Here is an 18,833-nt window from a genome sequence, read left to right as displayed (position 1 = left end):
ATGTTATGAAAACTACTAATCTGAAAATATACAGACCTGTGTTAATGCAGAGTAAAAACATCCCTGGAAAATAGAGATTGATGCTTCTTTGGGCATCATACATTTACTGTGTTGCAAAAAGAAAGAAATTTGTGTTGTTTATTCATGTCATCTATCTGGTGTGTAGTGGTACAGCTAACTGGGGTAAATGGAGGACATAGAATATAAATTTTTTTGCATAGGTAACATAAAATTAAAAACAACTCCATAAAGCTCTCTTCCTCTGTCTCCATATGACAATGCCCAAGAAACTTTGACTTGAATTGCTTGACCTATCTTTACGGATGATGGGGATTCAGTTTGCCACATGACAGACAAGAAGCCCTGAACTTACATGCTACATACACTAAGAGCTATGCATCCATTGTTCAGAGAAAAACATAGTATTCCTATGGACTCAGCATAGGGGAATGTTTGCTCTTGGATTTGAGATGTTCTAATAGGAAGTCTTTTCACTAAGAACCCCTAATGAGGCATTCTTTTGTACATATGTGTGTGTGCATCTGGAAATGAAAGATATGGGAGTCAAAATCCTCTAGGACAGAAATATAGGGGAGTAAAAAACCTCAACAAGAGTATAAAATCTTCAGCTAACACTAAAGAATACATCTATATTACATTTTTCTCTTGTATATAGTTATTCAGTACTACCAAACATAGCAAAATCATACTCAATTGTTCATGTGTTACAAAGATTTGGAAAAATAACTCCCAGAGTTTCTAACTTGCTCAAAGGATATCTTAAATAATTTAACACTGAGGTCCTGAATTCGTGTGTGACTCTGCCTGAGGAGACTCCTGCAATCATGTAGAGGTCATTTCTAGGTCCTTAACAGGACACTGAACCTTGTTAATGTCACTTAACATCACTGTGGAGAGATTTATTTGGCTTTTTTGAAGAGTATCTGGAGTTAAATTTAATTCAAAAAAGAGTAGTGATTTATTTTTTTTTAATTTTCTTTGCAACTTCAATTGCAGGGTTCTGCTTTTATGAATCTCCTATACTTTGATCCTCAAGTAGAGATTTCTTTTATTAAAAGTTTTTAGGTGTCCACTGCTGCAAACATAACTAGTGACAATTGCCTTTAGGTTTTTTAGTCCCATACTCCTGCTCATATAGAATCTGTGTTCTTTTAAGAGACACTGCTTACTTATCTCCACCCATAACTTGACCTGCTCAGTCTTTGGGATGTATGGATCAGAACTACACACAGAACTCAACAGGAATCCACAGAGATTTTGTGCAGTTGTAATGTTGTCCCCTCTTGTTACCCAAACCCCTCTACTGAAGACACAAAACGTTTTCTCTTTGTCTGTCAGTGCACAGTAACAACTCTGCTAAAATTTGTTACGTTATGACTATGTCTTTTTCCTAAGTGTTAGCTGAACAAGGTATTATTTTTTTCTCTAGATGTATTCCCAAGTTTTTACCCACCAAAACATCCCAGTCTTACCCATCAAAGTTTTAGTGGACTTTTCTCCCTATCAGCACAGTACTGTGAGCTTATCTGTAACATAGGTTACACACTGCAAATGTATTTTCTACACATTACTGATCAAGATATATTCAAGTGGTCCCAGCACTAGTTTTCAGGAAGGTTGTATTTCTGACTTTACTGCCATAAAAAGTGACCATTAAGCCTTATCCTTCTCTTGGTATCTTAATTGGTTTTCAAGTCATAAGATGGACATCTCTTCCAATTCCATATTAGGTTCATTAATAAATCCTTACGAGGATTTTTATCCTTGTGCTTTTCAGACACTATTTTAGCCATCTACAAGCTTTGTGAACTTAAATTTCCCTTTATGCAAGTCCTACAGCTTTTTCAGATGACTATGTTTATCCTTGCTCTCAGTAACCTTACTCATTATTGCTAACTTGACTGTCCCATCAGGACTGGAAATTGTTCAGTGGTCTGTAGCTTACCTTTCCCTCTAGACTCTCCTTTCATAGGTGATAGCTGTGTTGGCCATCTGTCAGGCCTCTGACACAGAGGCAATCTGTAATGATAGGTGAAGGCACCTTGCTCAGCAGTTCTGCAATCTCACATGTGATTTCTTTCAGAGTTCTTTGATAAATACCATTTGGTCCCAAGATCTTACCAGCACCTAGCTTATCTATTTAAAACAATTATACAGAATGTGCCAGACCATGTTGACCTAAATCTTCTGGCCTAGCTGCTGCAGAGAATTTGGCTTCTCTGTCACAGTCCTTATCAATGGGTACCCCTTCTTACACCTTTGTCATCAACTCTCTGACTAGTTCCCTGCTTTAGGTGTATTTTAAGAAGCCTGTGCCACTATGATAAGCATCATTTTCAAATGATTTTTTTTGAACCTGTTGTTTTTACACTTGACCTGTGTGCTGGTGTGTTTTTTATTTCTTTTTGTATTGTGGCAAATACTTTATCTGTGCTTCTAATGAAGTATTAAACAGCCACCAGGCTGTTTGTAGGTGTCTCACTTTTTGCTTATTGTTTGTTGTTGTTTGAGGGGGGTAGGTTTGTTTGCATTATTAGCTGCCTTTATTTCTAATATACTAAAATTTATTTCAGATTTCACTTTGTCCTGCCTTGCAACAACATGTACCCTACTGCATTGTGGTTGTTACAGAGTAGCTATCCCATGAATACCTCTTACATAGTATGTTAAGCATCCCATGCACTACTGAAGCTGATGCTTTTGATTTGAGTACTATTTGAGATCTATTAGTTGTTCCAGCAGGCAGTCATGTGTCACTGGAATGCTTTACCTCATCATAAGCTGAAGTATTTAGTCTCATTAGCACAAAGTCTTAAGAGCTCTCACTCTTACCTCCTGTCTGAAACTTGCAGTTTTTCTTCTTTCACTTTCAAGTCACTTGTCATCTTGATCAGGTAGCACAATTCTAATTATTTTTTTATAATAGAACTTCCAACCATGGAGACTTACTGCTCTGCTTCTTGTTTTTCCTGTAAGATGTCCATGCTGTCGCACTCTATGTAATCTTCCCCATATAGCCCCACTTTGTCACCTGCAGATCCAGCTGTGCCATCCTTAAGTCATTAGCTTGATAACTGTCCTAGTGATTTATTTATTTTCCTACCAGGGCTTTGAAAGCTTGTTATACCAGGGCTGTTGTTCAATACCATACATCTTAATTTTTCCATCCCTTTCTCAAGCCTCTACCACTGACATTAAGATCTTGCAAATTCTGTCCTGGCTGCCTTGCACTGGCATGTGCCATCAACTGGAATCATGGGCCAAGCTTATCTGCCTTCCTGAATAACAGCTGAAGCATCTCTGAAAAGCCTGCAACCCCTTCACAGTCCACATCAGTCAGTGAACCAGGTGTTTTGAGTTTCAGATTTTACTCAGCTTCTAATTTAAATATTGCTCTACAACCTTCTAGTGTTTTCACTAGGGTAACGAGTAGGCCTTGCTCTGGTTTTGTGTAAGATATAAGCTGTCTTCCCTCTTTCTTTTTTTTTTTTTTTTCTTGTCCAAAAATGTTTCCCAGTTCTTAACATAACAGGATTTCTGGAGAAGATATAGGTAAAAACATAAGATGAAGTAAGTTTGTAAAGTCTAGTCAATCTTATCCTCATATTTAGAGGCATTTTTATATTATGAATGAAGCAATTCCTAATGCTACTGATAGTGAATTGGTACTTGAAAACGTTCCAGTTGCAAAACAGCCAGAAGGGAGGAAAAGAAGTAGGAGTGAGGTAGAGTATCTTGTGATGATGTTTCCTGAGCCACTGAGAATATGCTATGTAGGTGTATGCAAGAATTTATGAGTAATTCACATAATATGAGAGGTGAACTGCTAAGAAATGGCATTTTTAAATGGCATTAATAATTCCTATATAGGCTTTTCAGAGAGCTCAGTGGACACATAAAACTGGCAACTGCTGTAACCCCAGTTCCAATAGACTCACCTGTACTGTGTTACAAGCATCATTGAGGATAATACCTTCCTCCTGTTGCTACTTCAGAAAATAAGCATGTTTTAGCTTATAAAATATTGTTGCTCCCCACCCTCGCATTTTGTCACTGGAGACTCAGCTTAAAAGGATCAGAGTTCTGACTGCTGTAAGCCTTCTTGCCTTCAAGATTCCACAATGAATTCCATTATGAATTGCATCCTTTGGCATAAGAGAGAGTTGAACTTGTAATGTATGTATTCTACACACTGCTGAGTCAGGAAGAGAACTCCAAGATGAAAATGTGTAGAATAGAAATTTTATGTTAATGGCTCAGCATGTCAGAGGTGATCAGAGACTCTATACAAATACTGTTTTACAAAGCTAAGTGAGGGTAAGATGTAGTCATTAAATAATAGTTTCCAACAGCGTGTATCTCTTAATAGTAGCTAAAGCACTGATGTTATTTTGTTCAGTTCAAAAGCACATCTCAAAACAAACTTCAGGTAAAAAATCTCAGAAATACCCTTTGGATCCATGTAGTACAGTTAATAAGGAAGACTTGAACAGAAACTCATTATACTGGAATTTATTTAAATTCTTGAGCACACTATATTCATAACATTTTAGCACTTCCCAATGAGATATTTACTATATGTTTCTATAAATTATGCATTCATTGCATAAAACTGCATTCATTTCTCTATCACCATACTATATAAATTATCACAAAAACAGATGAACCAACAAAAGATTCTTGAATACATGTAACATTGGTAAGCTGAAAATAGCAGTTGTAGCTTATCTTCACGGTAAGCAGCTCTAAGTGAATCCCACTTGAATTCATTTAATTAAGAAGCTGAAAAGAAAGAAAACATGATTAAATGTTGAAAAATGCATATAAAACATAGCACCAAAATTATTTGAAAAGAATAATAAACAAGGACTTCAAAACATTAATTTGAAAAGTCATTTGACATTTGAGTAATAATCTCAAGTTTTTATATTCCATTTAGAAATTACTAAGCAAGCATGAAAGTTATCAAATAAAACATAAGTGATTGAAACTTAAATTTGCCTATTAAAAAAAAATTAAAAAGAAAAACGCTCTTCAAACATCTGTTCTCTTTAATCAAGTTCTGCATCTGCTCTTACTACTTGAAGTGAGAAATCTCTCCCAGGGGATGTTTCAGGTTTATTTAAAACCATCTTCTTTTACTGCTGAAGTGGCCCCAGAGATGGGAGAGTATAGAGCGATTAGCAAGGCTCTGTAGGGTTGCAGACTCTTAAAGCTTAGTATTTTAATAAATTAAGAAGTTGCCAATGATATTACTGTTTCTTTACACCTGGAAGGAAACTTTTAATTTCTAAAATGTAAATATATACATTGTGTGTCACACTTTTCTAAGTACTTTACCAAATCCCATAGAACTGGGAAGTGGGAACCTAGAGAGACAGAGACTTGTGCAAGGCTATGGACTAACTGTACGAACACTCAAGCAAGAAACTACTAAATGGAAGTACTGCCTCTAGCTTTGCCTGGTAGGTCTTTCAACTCCTAGATATGAAGTGTGCACTAGCATACATGTTGTAGTAATTTCACCAGTTTTTCCACTCATGGCATTAATCAATTAATCATTACAAAACATAAATACAAGTGCCACAAGCTTAAAGGACTGTATCAGTATAAAGATGTTCACTGCTGCAAAAAGCTGACAAGCTCGTTAGGCAAAACACACAAAGCAAGGCAAAACAGACGGCAGCTGTCTGGTGCTGGAGGGTGAAGGGATTAACGACAGGGAAAAGCTGGCAAGAACAACTTCATGGAGAGAAGAATTGCAGAGGGCAGAAGGGGGAAGTAAGGGAATGCTGAGCAGATGTAACTAAAAACACAACCCAGGTCTAGAACAGGTATGTAAGATACAGGAAAGGATGTGAGAGGAGAAGGGAGAGGACTAATAGTACTGAAAAAGTTTGGAGAGAAGAATGGGAAGGGCTGAAGATTTCTTAAGCCTAGCGTTGATAGGCTTAAGAGGTGTAAAAGACTCAACAATGTAACAGCAAAGAAATACAAATACAGCAGTTGGATCAACATGCTACTACCACAGCTATTGAACCTTACTTTCTGTCTATAAGGGAACTGCTCCTTTAGGAGCTAAGAGACATGATACAGAATAGAGATAAAAGAAACACTGAAAGTTCTAGAACAAGTTCAAGAAAGAAAAACCCTAGGGCTGAAACACATCAAGTTCCATCTGAGTATGAGGACAAACTTTCAAGGGTGAGAGAGCAGTGGAACAGGCTATCCAGAGAGTTTGTGAAGGCTCTTTCTGTCAAAAAAACCTGCCTGGAAGTGATCTTTTTATAGTGAGCTGCTATAAGTGAACCTACTTTAGAAGAGTGATTCTCATCTCCAGGAGTCACTTCAACCCCAGCCATTCTTTGACTCTATGGAAAACTACAAAAAGCCGAAACCCCATGAAAAAAACCAAAAGGTAGCCACAAACAAGGAGATGGGGGGTGGGAAGTTTCTAAAACATCAGGAGTAACAAACTGGACAACATCTGTTGGGATAGATCTGCAGACAGACAGAAGAAAACGTTGCAAAACAGGGTGAAGCAGAACAGGAAAGCCTGGATAAACTGTGCCCCCCCTAGACATAAACTAGATGAGAAGGGATAGAAATAGGTAAAAGTAAATGGCAAACTGTAAGACTCTTATAAGAAAGGCATACAAGCAGAAAGAGGTGTTTTTAATGGTGATAATCAAAAAAGGAAGGTCCCACTTGGAAGAGCATCCAAACTGTTTCAGGTGTTTATTTCATTTAAATTGAGATTAAAACAACTAATGATAAAATGTAGGCTTGAAAGAACAATTTAATGTGTTATGAGTAATGAAACTGTGCTAGAAGTTTCATTCAGAAAACAAAGCAGAAAAGACAATCTAGGGCACTTAAGTTGCAGCCAAAGCAAAAAAAAGAAAAAAAACAAGAATTTTTTTAATATCAGTAAAATGTGGATAAAACTTTTCTCTGTGTCCTCTTGAAGCAGTGTAACAAATATTTACATGCCTAAAATTCCCCAAAATACAATATTGTGCTTATGTACAGATATCTTCTGTTCTTAGCATCCTCTCATTCTTTTTCATATTCCGCATGCTTTTTGGGCTGACACTGCCTAAGGTGTGGTTTCCAGAGAGCCAAGCTCTTTCCTGACTTGCAAAGTCAATTTAGAGTTCATGGTTTTGGCATACAGTGACGAACAGTCTCTGTGTCACTCCCATGTGTATGAGTTGACAGATGAAATTCTGTATTGCTATAATTACATTTTATTGCTCAGTCACTGAGTATCTGATATTTAACATATCATTTATTCACTTTAAATAATAGGGTGAGAAGGCCTCCTAAAAACATTGTCTAAGATATATCAGCACACGTGTTTTATCCAGAAAGAATTACAAAGAGAAAATGCTCAAGAGTGTAACATAAAATTATTACATAATCTTTCAATAGTTAATGATATCAATTAAAGCAAAAGTTTTAGGCAAAATAAAAAATTTCATCTCATTCCCATAAAAAAGGTAGATTAATACAGCCATGAAAAATTCCTGCCATGGCAAAAATGGGTCTAGCAGAAAGATTTGCTGCATGTGAGCTCATCTATCATGATTGTGTTTGCTTAGTGAGTAACCTTCATGATGAACTCCACTTTGAATCACCTTTCCCATTTCAATGCTATACTGTGTCAGAGTATTTTACCAGCATATTAATTAAACAATTTTTGCCCAACACTAGCCTTCAAGAAGAAAATCCTGTGAAAAAAAGTATCAAATCAGAATTGGAAATGCCTGAAGTGGATTGAAAAGTCTGTCTAAACTACTATCCCTTCCTATATCCATGCCCTCTAAAGAGCACCTTATAGATATCCCATTAGAAAAGGAAATAATGGTCTTTTTGACTCTGGCTTTATGTTTATCCACCTCTGTTTTGATTTATCTTCGCTACATGGAGGTCACTGCAGAAAAGAGGATGCACAGCAGGTTGTGTTACTATTTCACTTCTTACCTATGCATGATGTCTCACAAAGGACTGACTTGGTTGTTCAATGCTAGGGAATGGAAACAATTTAGGACGTTTGAATTTTTTTCTTTTTTAAGTAGGATAGGGAAATTGATGCTTGAGGTCATGCATACAGCATTAAAGCATTTTCAGTTTTCTTTAACTGTTGCTTTAGGCAGGCCAACATAATGTCACTTTTTTCCTGACAGATCATTAGTATGCATTGTTGTTAGTATTGTTAAAGGCAAAGCTTTACTAGCCTGAGGACAATTCATCACATAAAGACCGATAGTTTCAAGGTGAAATCTACAACCAGTGAAAGGAAAAGGATAGACATATTTCACATCTTATGGTATATCTGCACTGGGATCAATTGATGAGGCATGGAAGTGGAACTTCTTGGAAGACCTTAAGGAATTCAGACAAAAAGATTAATGTATTTTAGCACATGTGACTGAAGTTAAAATGCAAGATGCTAAATTAAAAGGGGAAAGAGAAAGTAACAGAGTTTATATACTTGGTCCTCCTCAGTGTTTTGCATGTTCATTAAAATTCGTAAGAACTAGCCACAAGAAACAAAGAGGCTTCTCTAAAGCATGTTACAGGATTGTGAGGAAGATGATGCATTGCAACCACTGAAGTGTCAAAGAATCAACAGTGTTTATTTAAAATAACAGAAGATTGGGCCAGAACTACCCAAGAGACCAACAGAAACATGAAAGATTTAACACTGGAAGGACCTGATAAGTAAATTACACATTTACATTTTAAACGAATAAAAGAAATTTGATAAAAGCAGAGCAAAAGGATCAGCTCTAGTGATGGTTTCCAATACTACAGTGAGGATTTAAGATTGAATGATTAATTTATTACCATGAAAACTTGGAACCAGGACAGACCAACAAAGCCCAAAAGATCTTGCTTAATCATGAAGAAGCAGTAACAGTACTTTAAAAACCCCAAGAAAACTGCGTAACACTTATCCAGCTATTAATGTTTCCTATGAGTTTAAACATACACACTGTTTATTTCTTTATGAATTTATTTGATTTAGAAGTTGTGGTATTGAGTTTATTTAGCTCCTTAAGACAGAATTTGGTTTATGGATCTGGTAATTTCTCCACAGTAACAACATGATGTGGCACTACTTTTTTTATAGGGATTGTGATGAATTATCCTTTTTCATTGTTCGGGATTTATTTATTTTTAAACCAGCTATAGCATACTAACAGGTACACTGACTTTTGATATGTATCACCTATCAAATGAATAAGCTTTTAATAGAATTCTGGCCACTAGCCCCAAATCTTGCTCTCCTTTATTCTTAGCTTGGATAATAAAAGAGAAGTATGAAATCTACATAGGCCTCCAACTTCTGCTACACACTCCCATTAAAAGACATCTGGTATTTCAATAAATTCTAGATTAATTGTGGGGAGAATAAAATTTAAAACTCCACTCCACCTAGCACTTACAGCCAACAGATTATCAAGAAAAGAGGGAAAAGCCCTACATTATAAAAATTAAGATTCCCAAAGCTTATAGTACTTGCTACTACAAGATTACTCAGTGATTAAGTTTGCACTAACACCAATGGCATCGTGTTGGCATGCAAACTCACAGAGCACACTAATGCTCACAATGCTGCTCAGCACCAGACATCCCAGGTATCAGACAGCAGCCAAAAACCCCTACTGCAAACTTTCACAAAAGCAATGCAAGGTCTGACACAGATACATAGGCATGTTGTTAATAGGTGACATGAACATTCCTAACACGAACTAAAAATGAAACTAGTGCAACTGTCAGGTTCTCTTTAGTAACTGATAAACTGCAGTGGCAAGGAACACACCACTACTGATAATGGCAACTGATAATGGCAAGGAACACACCACCACCACCGCCTCCTCCACTTAATAAACTTGTTATGAGAAGTTGGAAGGGAGCTCAGACTATTGGTTGCCATTCTTTGGCAATGCTTCTCAAGTGAGCTTTGAGCTGCAGATTAAGCTCATAAATCCTGCTTCTTTAAAGTTTAAGACTTAAACAGTTAATGGAAGGTAAGAAAACCTCACACTTAGGAAAACTGGATTCTGCCCTTCTCCCTAAGTCAGTCAAGCTAAAAGTAATCTCCAGAGAGGATGGTGAGAAGCAGGACAGTCTATCCCAAATGGCTATTAATTTCATACTGATGAAATTTTGCAGTATGATGCTACTGAGTCCTTTACAGACCTCTTTCCTTAGCAGAAATTACTAAAAAGCAGGAGCATACCTTGTGACCATATTGCAGTAGGAAGAGTTTCCTTGTCTTCAGTATGGTGTTATTAAATAATAAAACTAATCTGAAGCAACCTAAATGTCAATTAAACTGCGTAAAGAGACCAAGCTCTGTAAAAATGAAAATAGTTCTGAAGTCTCTGAGCAATAACTAAGAGAAAAATTGTAAGGTTATAGCTGAAATGTTACATCTAAGTTGGCTTTGCAAGGCTCAATCCTTTTTAGTGGAACATAACAAAAGATACAAAACTGGCTGTTGTACTAATCACGTGGCCTAATCAGAGAAATCTACTTTTTCACTTGTCAGAAAAATTGCAACTGTTAAACTGGCATGTGTATGTGTAATTTAGAAAAACTATAATTCTTTCTCTCCTGCATGGTGTGGCTGACAAAAGAAAAGGGTACTTTTAGTGAAGTCAAATCTTAGCACCATATAGTGCTTGGTTTTTTGTGCCCTGTCTTATGTACATCTTAGTTATACAAAAGTAAATCTCTAATAATGCCTTACAAACTAAAGAATGCTTTCTTTTTGCATTTTTCAGGGGGGCACTGCATATGTCATGCATCTGTGCTCAAACCCTTTTAACTGGTCTGCTTTAACAGTTGCATTCCAGCCCTTTTTGGTTTGTTTAAATTGATTACCATTCTTCCTGCTTCCACCACCTGCCACTGACTTCAGTGGTAAAGATTAAAGATTGTTTAGCTGAAAGCAATTCTTAAACTTCTACAGAGCTATTACAGTAGGATGAGAATTTAAAGACAGATTACCTGTATGGGTAGCCATGGTATTTGGAGCGAAATATTGACAGCAGGAAGCTGAAGAAAAAGACCACAAGACCAAGTCCTACCAGACATATTACTGGAAAGAAAATAACTTTGTTTATTAGCACATAAAAGATTTAAAACTGCAATCTCTACAAACAATATTATTTATGTCAATCATTTATAGAGAATTTTGACACAGTTAAATACAAAATGTTACTGCCTTGACTACTGAAGCCCACTATCTTCTGACAGGATTTCAAACAGATATGGAAATAACATTTATGGTTATTAGGAAAAAATAACCTGTCAGGGCAAATGTATTTTCAAGAAAAAAGCAGAAATTTGAAAGTCAAATGTATATGGATGCAAACACCTTACTGCTGATAATGGATTTAATAGCCCATTAAATTATACATATCAAATAATGTCATTTCAGGTATTTGCTTGTTCTTTTAGGAAAAAAAACTCCATTTAGAAAAATGTCCCTTGACTAATGGAATCATGTTGTCTCTAGTCAACCATCTGTGGCTGAAATAGTAGTAAAGGCATCTTAGTAACTACTTTATCTAGTTACTAATGGCTAAAAATGTCACTGTTCTAAGTTCCAAGGCAGGCAGCCAAATCACTTTTTACTCTTAGCTCATTAGCAATATAAATCTTCAGGTTCTGAAGGTAAATAACGATGCAGATCTTCTGATACCATTCAGGTGAAAGTGCTTTGCATCTTTTCAGACAAAGAATGAACTAACAAAGTAAATGCTTAAATTAACAAACAAAATTTGGATCATCTGTTGGCATCCTGTGGACTAATAGCATAAAAGCTTCTTGATTGTGTTAGCCTAGTCTATTGCAAGTAAATAATTTTTTAAAAAGGGGGTCATGTTCCAAACTGAGATGCAGCTCATTTACATTAGATAACATTTTGATTATAGTAAGCTGCTTTGATTTTAAAAACTCCTTTTCTTATACTTTTCCTACTTTAGCAAACCCTTTGCTACTTAATTGCAATATTCATGCTTCAAAAGCGTGCTGCCTTTGAGCGAAGGATGAGAAAACATGAAGCTAAGGAAACTGACAATGATGCATTTTTTCATTAAAGCTGACCATGTGGAAAGTGACACATGTCAACTGGAATATAAAATTTCTACAGTTATTTTGAGAAAACTAGCCAGGTACAAATCTAATAAACATACTTCATTATAAAGAAATCACCACTCACAAATATGATTTACAAGCATGGATGAATAAACTGGAAGCATGAACAGTCCAAGGCAGATACACAAAAAGCATTCATATAATGGCCAGAAAGAGCCAAGAGGCTGAATTTTTACTGCAGTCCACTGATACTTCACTGCGCCTGTGTTCACAGGCCCAGATCTATTAACATATTCCAATTAAACTTATGTCACTGTATCCTTTTGCTACCTTGTGAAGGCTGTCCTAGAACAGAGACAAGACAGAGCTAAAGAATAAAATAGATATTTATTAAAAGGCCTCAATGGATCCACCTTGGGCAGCACAAGAGCCCAGCCAGGGCTGCACCCAAGATGAACCAAAATTGTCACAAAATGGGCAACCGGTCACAAGGTCTTACACGTTTGTAAGTCGTGATCCATTGGCATATTGGAGTTAATCATCTAATTATAGCTTTAAGTTATGAAGTCACATCCTTCTTGTTTTTCTCTCCTCATTCCACCATTGTTTATGCTCTTGGACCTGAAATTTGGATCGGTTGTTCTTGGTCCCAATCTAGAAAAGGAATTGTTCTGTCTACCTACTCTGTGAAGAGAGCTTACCATCCCTTTATATGAAGCTCAGATTACACACTAAAGCAGCACAGAATCTGAAAAATATAAAAGCTAAAACTAAGGCATCACTTTGACACCACTGTTAAAGCTAGTTACTTAAGAAGATATTCAGAATTAATGACACATCTACAGCTTGCTGAAGGAGACCTTCAAATCACTATAGATTAGAGATATTTCTAGCCATTCACCCAGTTATCATGAAGAGTTCTAGAATGCTTTTAAAGAAAATCGTTGGCCAGCTCTATCTGCAATACTGTGTATTACAGGGAAGCTAAAGAACTGACCTCAAAAGAAAGAGGAGGCAGTGTAGGAAAGCTGGTATCTTCCAAAGACCTTCAATGGCTTATATAAGAAAAATAAAGGGATATAAAAGGTGCAAAGGCAGATGGACATCTTTGTTTCAACCTATGTCATACTCAGTGAAACCTTGTTTGACGTAACAGTGAGGAAGTTTGATTCTGGATAAAAAACTTTCATATTGTGTGTTTATGTGATCCATTGAGGAAAAAAAATCTCACAAATATTCTGAGTAACAACAAAATTCAGAAAAACATTAAAAATTGCACTCCAAGCTAAATGTCTTTAGACATTTAAGATTAGGTATGTTCTGTATTACACCTATTGTTGAGCTTCCACCTTCTTCTGGAGACATGATACCGGCAAGAGTAAAAATAAAAGAATTTTCCCACCCTTTTGGATGTTGTAATCTTAAACAATTTTGAAACTCTTCTTCTTTAATATCACCGACTTCTGATGTAATTCAAGAGCCAAAAAGCATTTATGCAATATAGTAGAGATACTGTGTCAAGCTATACCTTGGCTGAAAATGCTTAAAGTATTTTTTTACTGTTACTATTTGATATTAATGCAGTTTTATCAACAGAATTTTTATGCTCTCCTCTTTTCCAAACAACTAAAGGTAAACATTGGTTTAAGGTAGAGATCATCCAAAAACTTAATCAGATATTCACTTGTGATTTCACAGTGTCTTCTAATTGTCCAAGCATTACTTTAGCTATAAAGAACAACTTACTTCTCCTTTTTCCAACATCCCCTTTGGAGGTAGCAGCTTCATTCAGGAGTACCATTCCCATGGTGATAGCAGCATCTGAATCGCCATTGTCAAGGAAATCATGTGGATACCTCAGAAAGCCACAAAGGTGCATCTATGAACTACAGCTCTCAAGTTCATAAAATGAAAGAAGGTATTTATATATAACAACTGCATATCACAATCTGTATTGTGCTGATACACTCACCTGCGGCAAAAATGTGCAGGAATTTCTTTGTGCATTCTGGATTTAAAAAAATCAAAGGTTCAAGAAGCTTTAAAGGACAAGTCGTCAAGTAGGACACAAATTTTGGACAGTTATGGAAATAGCCATTCCCCAATATTTTAAAATATTCTGTATATTGGTAGCAAAAGATTTTTAAGACAAAAACTGTAAGATCCAGAAATCGTTCACTGCAATTGCACACAATTCACCAGTTATTTGATGCAAACTGAAGCAGTTGGCTGGTTTATCTTCCTCTGCATTTAGATAAGACATTAACTCCCTCTTTAGTGTCATATTGCTTAACAGTTTAGCAAAGAAACATCTCAGAGGCAAAGTCCTCAGTCACTTTCAGTGTTTTGTTGTGTCATTATAACTGTTACAAATGTGAACAAGCACATAACGATAAAACAATTTCACTAATCCAGCAAGCTCTTAAGCCATTCTCCTAATTGCTTATTTGAAACCATATCAACAAAAAGAACAGTTACTACTGTGCATAACATCTGTTCTGAAGCAGAGGCAAGCCTGAATGCAGGTGTGAATCATGAGAACCATAGGTCACAATAGCAGCAAACACAAACTTGAACACACTTTTACAGATGGTCAAACAAGGTTGGAGTTTTCAACATTACTTAACCCAGGGCATGATGACTAAAGACTTCAAGAACAAGATGTTATTATTTATGCAAACCATTCAAGAAGATACTTCAAATGTGCTAGATCCATAAGTAATATCTGCATCTTGTAACATTACACTTGCACTAATCATAATATATTAATATTTTTCATTTTAGTAATGTTCAAAATTAGACCAAAATGGTCAAAGACATCTGAAATTTTCATTGTAAGATATTAATTAAGCTGAGCTTGAGCAAAAGGATTTAGAACTGTCAATACTAACATAGTCACACTTCCTAAGAGACCAGCAGCCTGATTCAGGTTTGACTTCCACACTTTTACACACACAAACTGAGAAAAACCAAATGAAGCATAATAAGATTTTTAAAAGTAAACATCGATGGTGAAAGATGGCAGAAGCAAATAGGCCACATAAAAAGAAAATATAGTTTTTAACATCACCTCTTTGATGCAGACATCTTCCTACAGTCCTAAATTAAGCCCCAATTAAAATCATGCTAGTAGCTCATATTAAATTCCTCACACATGTACAAGCTGCAAGACATAGGGCCAGTCTGTGAATAATTGGTTACGTTCAAGTCTTCCAAAAGCTTACAACTGCACTTGAAAAATTACTAAAAAAAAAAAAAAAAAAAAAAGGCAGTTTTGTGAAAAAAATTAATCTTGGAATCCATTATACAAAAATTGCTTTCTAAAAGTTTTACTTGTTAAGATTCAGATTCGCAAGCATATGAGATTAGGAATCTCCTGTTCTAAAGCTATGCTCTCAGTAGGAAAAAAGAATTGGGGAAAATGTAATGGGAATAATTAAATTCTTCATTTTTCAATGTTACAAAAATATAAAGATGAATTAATTGAGGCAGTTGTCACAAAAAAGACTGAGAAAAAAAAATCTTGCAAAGGTTTTGAAATGCCTTATAAATGTTGTTTTTTTGTGTTTTTTTTTTGTTTTTGTTTGTTTGTTTCTTTTTTTTTGTTTGTTGATTATCTCATTCAGTATCAGTACATAATGTGATTCTTTGCTATTTCTCTTACCTGGCTGCTTCTGAGAAACAAACCAACCAACCACACACTAAAATGCCATTTGGGAGACATCCCTTCTGTAACACAGTTCTTATTTTCTTAGCAGACCATGAGTTTAATTTACTTTTCTTACCATCAGGAAAAACAATCTCCCAAAAGTAAGTTGTTTGCTCTGCAACTGAGAATTCTAGGTCTGTAACCACATGAATTGGGCTGGGGTTTTCTTCCCCACTCTTTTGGAGCTTCACATCATTACCCCTAAAGCTTCCCTAACACTGTCACTATTTTTGCTTCAGTTGCTGCTTTCTAACTTTAATCAACATTGCTGAGCTTTCAGCCTCATCGGCTGCCTTTTACCTTCAATGATATCAGCTTCACAGCCACTGTAACACTGTGCATAGTACTTGCCTCAGCTCGCTGTTGCTAAAATAAAAATTCAACCTGAGTTGTCATTCTGATACAATAATTAGCTTTTTGTCATAGAATATATAGCTTGTTATTATTTTTCACTCATTTCTACCATTCTATGTTATGCCTTCACAATGCCTTGATATTATACAACATAAAGCAACAGTTCCAGCTCTGAAAAAATCTTTTACAGTATCGCAATTCTCTAATAGTGCAGAATGTAAAATTTTAGTAAGTGGTTACTTGAACAGCTTTTCATCTGCAAAAAATGATGCATCAAAAGATGTACTTATTTTCCAATTCCTCTTTATCTAACTCACCATGCATTATGAAACTATTTTGAAAAGATGAGGGGAATGTGGCACTCAGATAAGCCATGGAAAGCAAATGTTTTCTGCTGAATTTATTCCTCTCTTGAATTTTTTGGTGTAAATCCTGTTATATACCTTCTCAAATTATTGCACTTTTACATATGAAACTTCTGCTTTTCCTTTTCCCAGTAGATACATGTTTTCATAAAAATTGAAAACATATTATTTACATAGGGCTTTTGAAAAGGTTTTGAATTTTGATACAGGAAGTACAACAGTTTTAAAGCAGGATGAAGAAGATGGTAATAATCACAATTTATAAGCTTATACAGAAAATTATCAGTAGTAACGGAATAAAATACTGAGCCCTGAAAAAAATCAAGATGCATTATCAGAAATAGGGAAAAAAAACCAGACCACCAAATCCAAAACAAAACAGAGCAAAAAATATTGGATCAATAAAATCCAAAATTATAGATATTCTACAAAATGAAACTAATTGCTAGTAAATTTTGGATACTTATTATTAGCATACTTTATTAGAAAATTTAATCACAGAATGCCCAAAAGGAAGAAAACCTGAGCATTCCAAAGTTTATTAATGTAATACATAGTTTATATCTTTATGTCACAAATCTATTTGTAATAAGTGAGGAATGAATGAAAGAGAGAAAATAGCATGACTAGCATTTGGTTACTTTTGTGAAAAAAGTTTGGTGGTCTCATTCGTATTCAGTTGTTTTTCTGCCAAGGGTGCAAAATCTGGCATTATCATTACAAACACATAAAGAAGCAACTACCTTTTAAAATGCAGATCATGCAGTTGCTTAATAACATATGAGCAAGAAAAACTAGTGAACAAAATATTCATCCACTTGAGCCTGTGCTCAGTTTACTGTTATCTAAAATGGTGATAAATTATCATGTAATCTTTAAAAATTGCTGGTTTAATTTATCAGACATAGAACAAAAAAAAGCACATACTTTTTGTCAAGGAGTAATATGATCAATGGAAAGATCTATGGAGGTTTTGTCTTCTTTTTTTTTAATTTTCTTTTTTTTTCTTTTATTCTTTGGTTTTATTTTTTGTTTGGTTTGGTTATTTGCTGAGGGATGATGATTAGAACATGAGAAATTCTTTGCTGGCCCCATACAAGAGGGCATTTTATGCTGATAGAGATATTTACTTTAACCTATTCCTTCTGAAACTTAAACTTCTATGTTTAAGATGCCAGCTCCTGTATGTTTCTCACTGAAGAAGGATGATTTCTAAATCAGAAGTTGAAAAAGTAGAGAACAGTCTGAAAGTTATTTATTTGAATATGGATTTATTGATGAATACACAATCAAGCTGTATTTAGGTACTTTTTAATGGCCTGAAATCCAGTTGAAATGACACTAACAACAACCCTGAATATACTTTCTGTTTAAAACCTTCTGGCTTCAGCTTAACTGAATGGTTTTCAAAAATTTTATGAAGTATCACACAAGTCTTGGCACTCATGCAATTCTACTCAACTCCTTGAAATATGCATGTCACAACAGTGAAGTAGCTTAAAGTTCGCATTTCCACCATTGAAATGCCAACTATACTATACCAATTTCCTTTTTGATGCTTTTTCAACATTTTAACAGAGCAGAGAACAGATTTCACACTAATACAGAATTTCCTATAGTGAAAATGTTTATTAATTTGATTAGTTTCAGTTTCAATTTCTGAACTTGTCTCTAAGCCACAGACAATCTGAAGGAAGTATTGCTCTTGTCGTGCTCTTAGAGCTCTGAGAATGGAAGGGCCATAGAAAAACATCAGAACAAGAAAAAGACTCTGGAATCTGTTTTAATTCAGCTGCAAAATGGAGGCTAGAGATACCTGATTAGGTTTGTGTTAAATCACTAATCAAACATTCAGAGTTTTTCAGCCTGATTTACATACTAATTATTCACATTTAGGATCAGCTAAAACTAACACTGGGGAAATGATTTTTACATTTATTATTGATGACCCTTTTGGTTGTATAGATTACATCTAATGAAATTTCAGGTTTAGTCCTGTCCATCTTGCAAATTTCTATAGTATGGTTTGCCCCATAACATCTTTTTCTAGCTTTACAAATATTTTGTAATCAATTTCTCTAAATTTTCAAATATGTATTTCAAATAAATATTCAAATCACAAAAGTATAAACACCTCTTGAACAGGTAGATGTGTAATAGTTGCTTTACTTTCGTTAATGTTAAGCATACCAGAGAAACAAATCAATGAGGGAATTTCTTAACAGTTTAATTTAACTTTTAAACACAGACACATTTCCTAAAACAAA

General features: G+C 35.2%; 1 protein-coding gene across 1 annotated transcript in view; it reads right to left on the bottom strand.

The window, feature by feature from the left end:
* Positions 1–4,518: 4,518 nt before the first annotated feature.
* The window catches only part of TUSC3 (tumor suppressor candidate 3), a 107,583-nt gene continuing 93,268 nt past the window's right edge, over positions 4,519–18,833 (bottom strand). Inside the window, exons 8-10 of the mRNA XM_059844763.1 lie at positions 13,885–13,959; positions 11,047–11,137; positions 4,519–4,803 (exon numbers count right to left, since the gene is read on the bottom strand). Of these exons, the coding sequence (XP_059700746.1) occupies positions 4,788–4,803; positions 11,047–11,137; positions 13,885–13,959 (182 nt within the window). The 3' untranslated portion in view covers positions 4,519–4,787. The remainder of the gene's footprint in view (positions 4,804–11,046; positions 11,138–13,884; positions 13,960–18,833) is intronic.

This window comes from Haemorhous mexicanus, chromosome 4, assembly GCF_027477595.1.
Source record: "Haemorhous mexicanus isolate bHaeMex1 chromosome 4, bHaeMex1.pri, whole genome shotgun sequence".
Lineage (NCBI taxonomy): Eukaryota > Metazoa > Chordata > Aves > Passeriformes > Fringillidae > Haemorhous > Haemorhous mexicanus.
The sequence above is the reverse complement of the archived record's forward strand: the minus strand, read 5'-3'. Positions and strand labels throughout refer to the sequence as shown.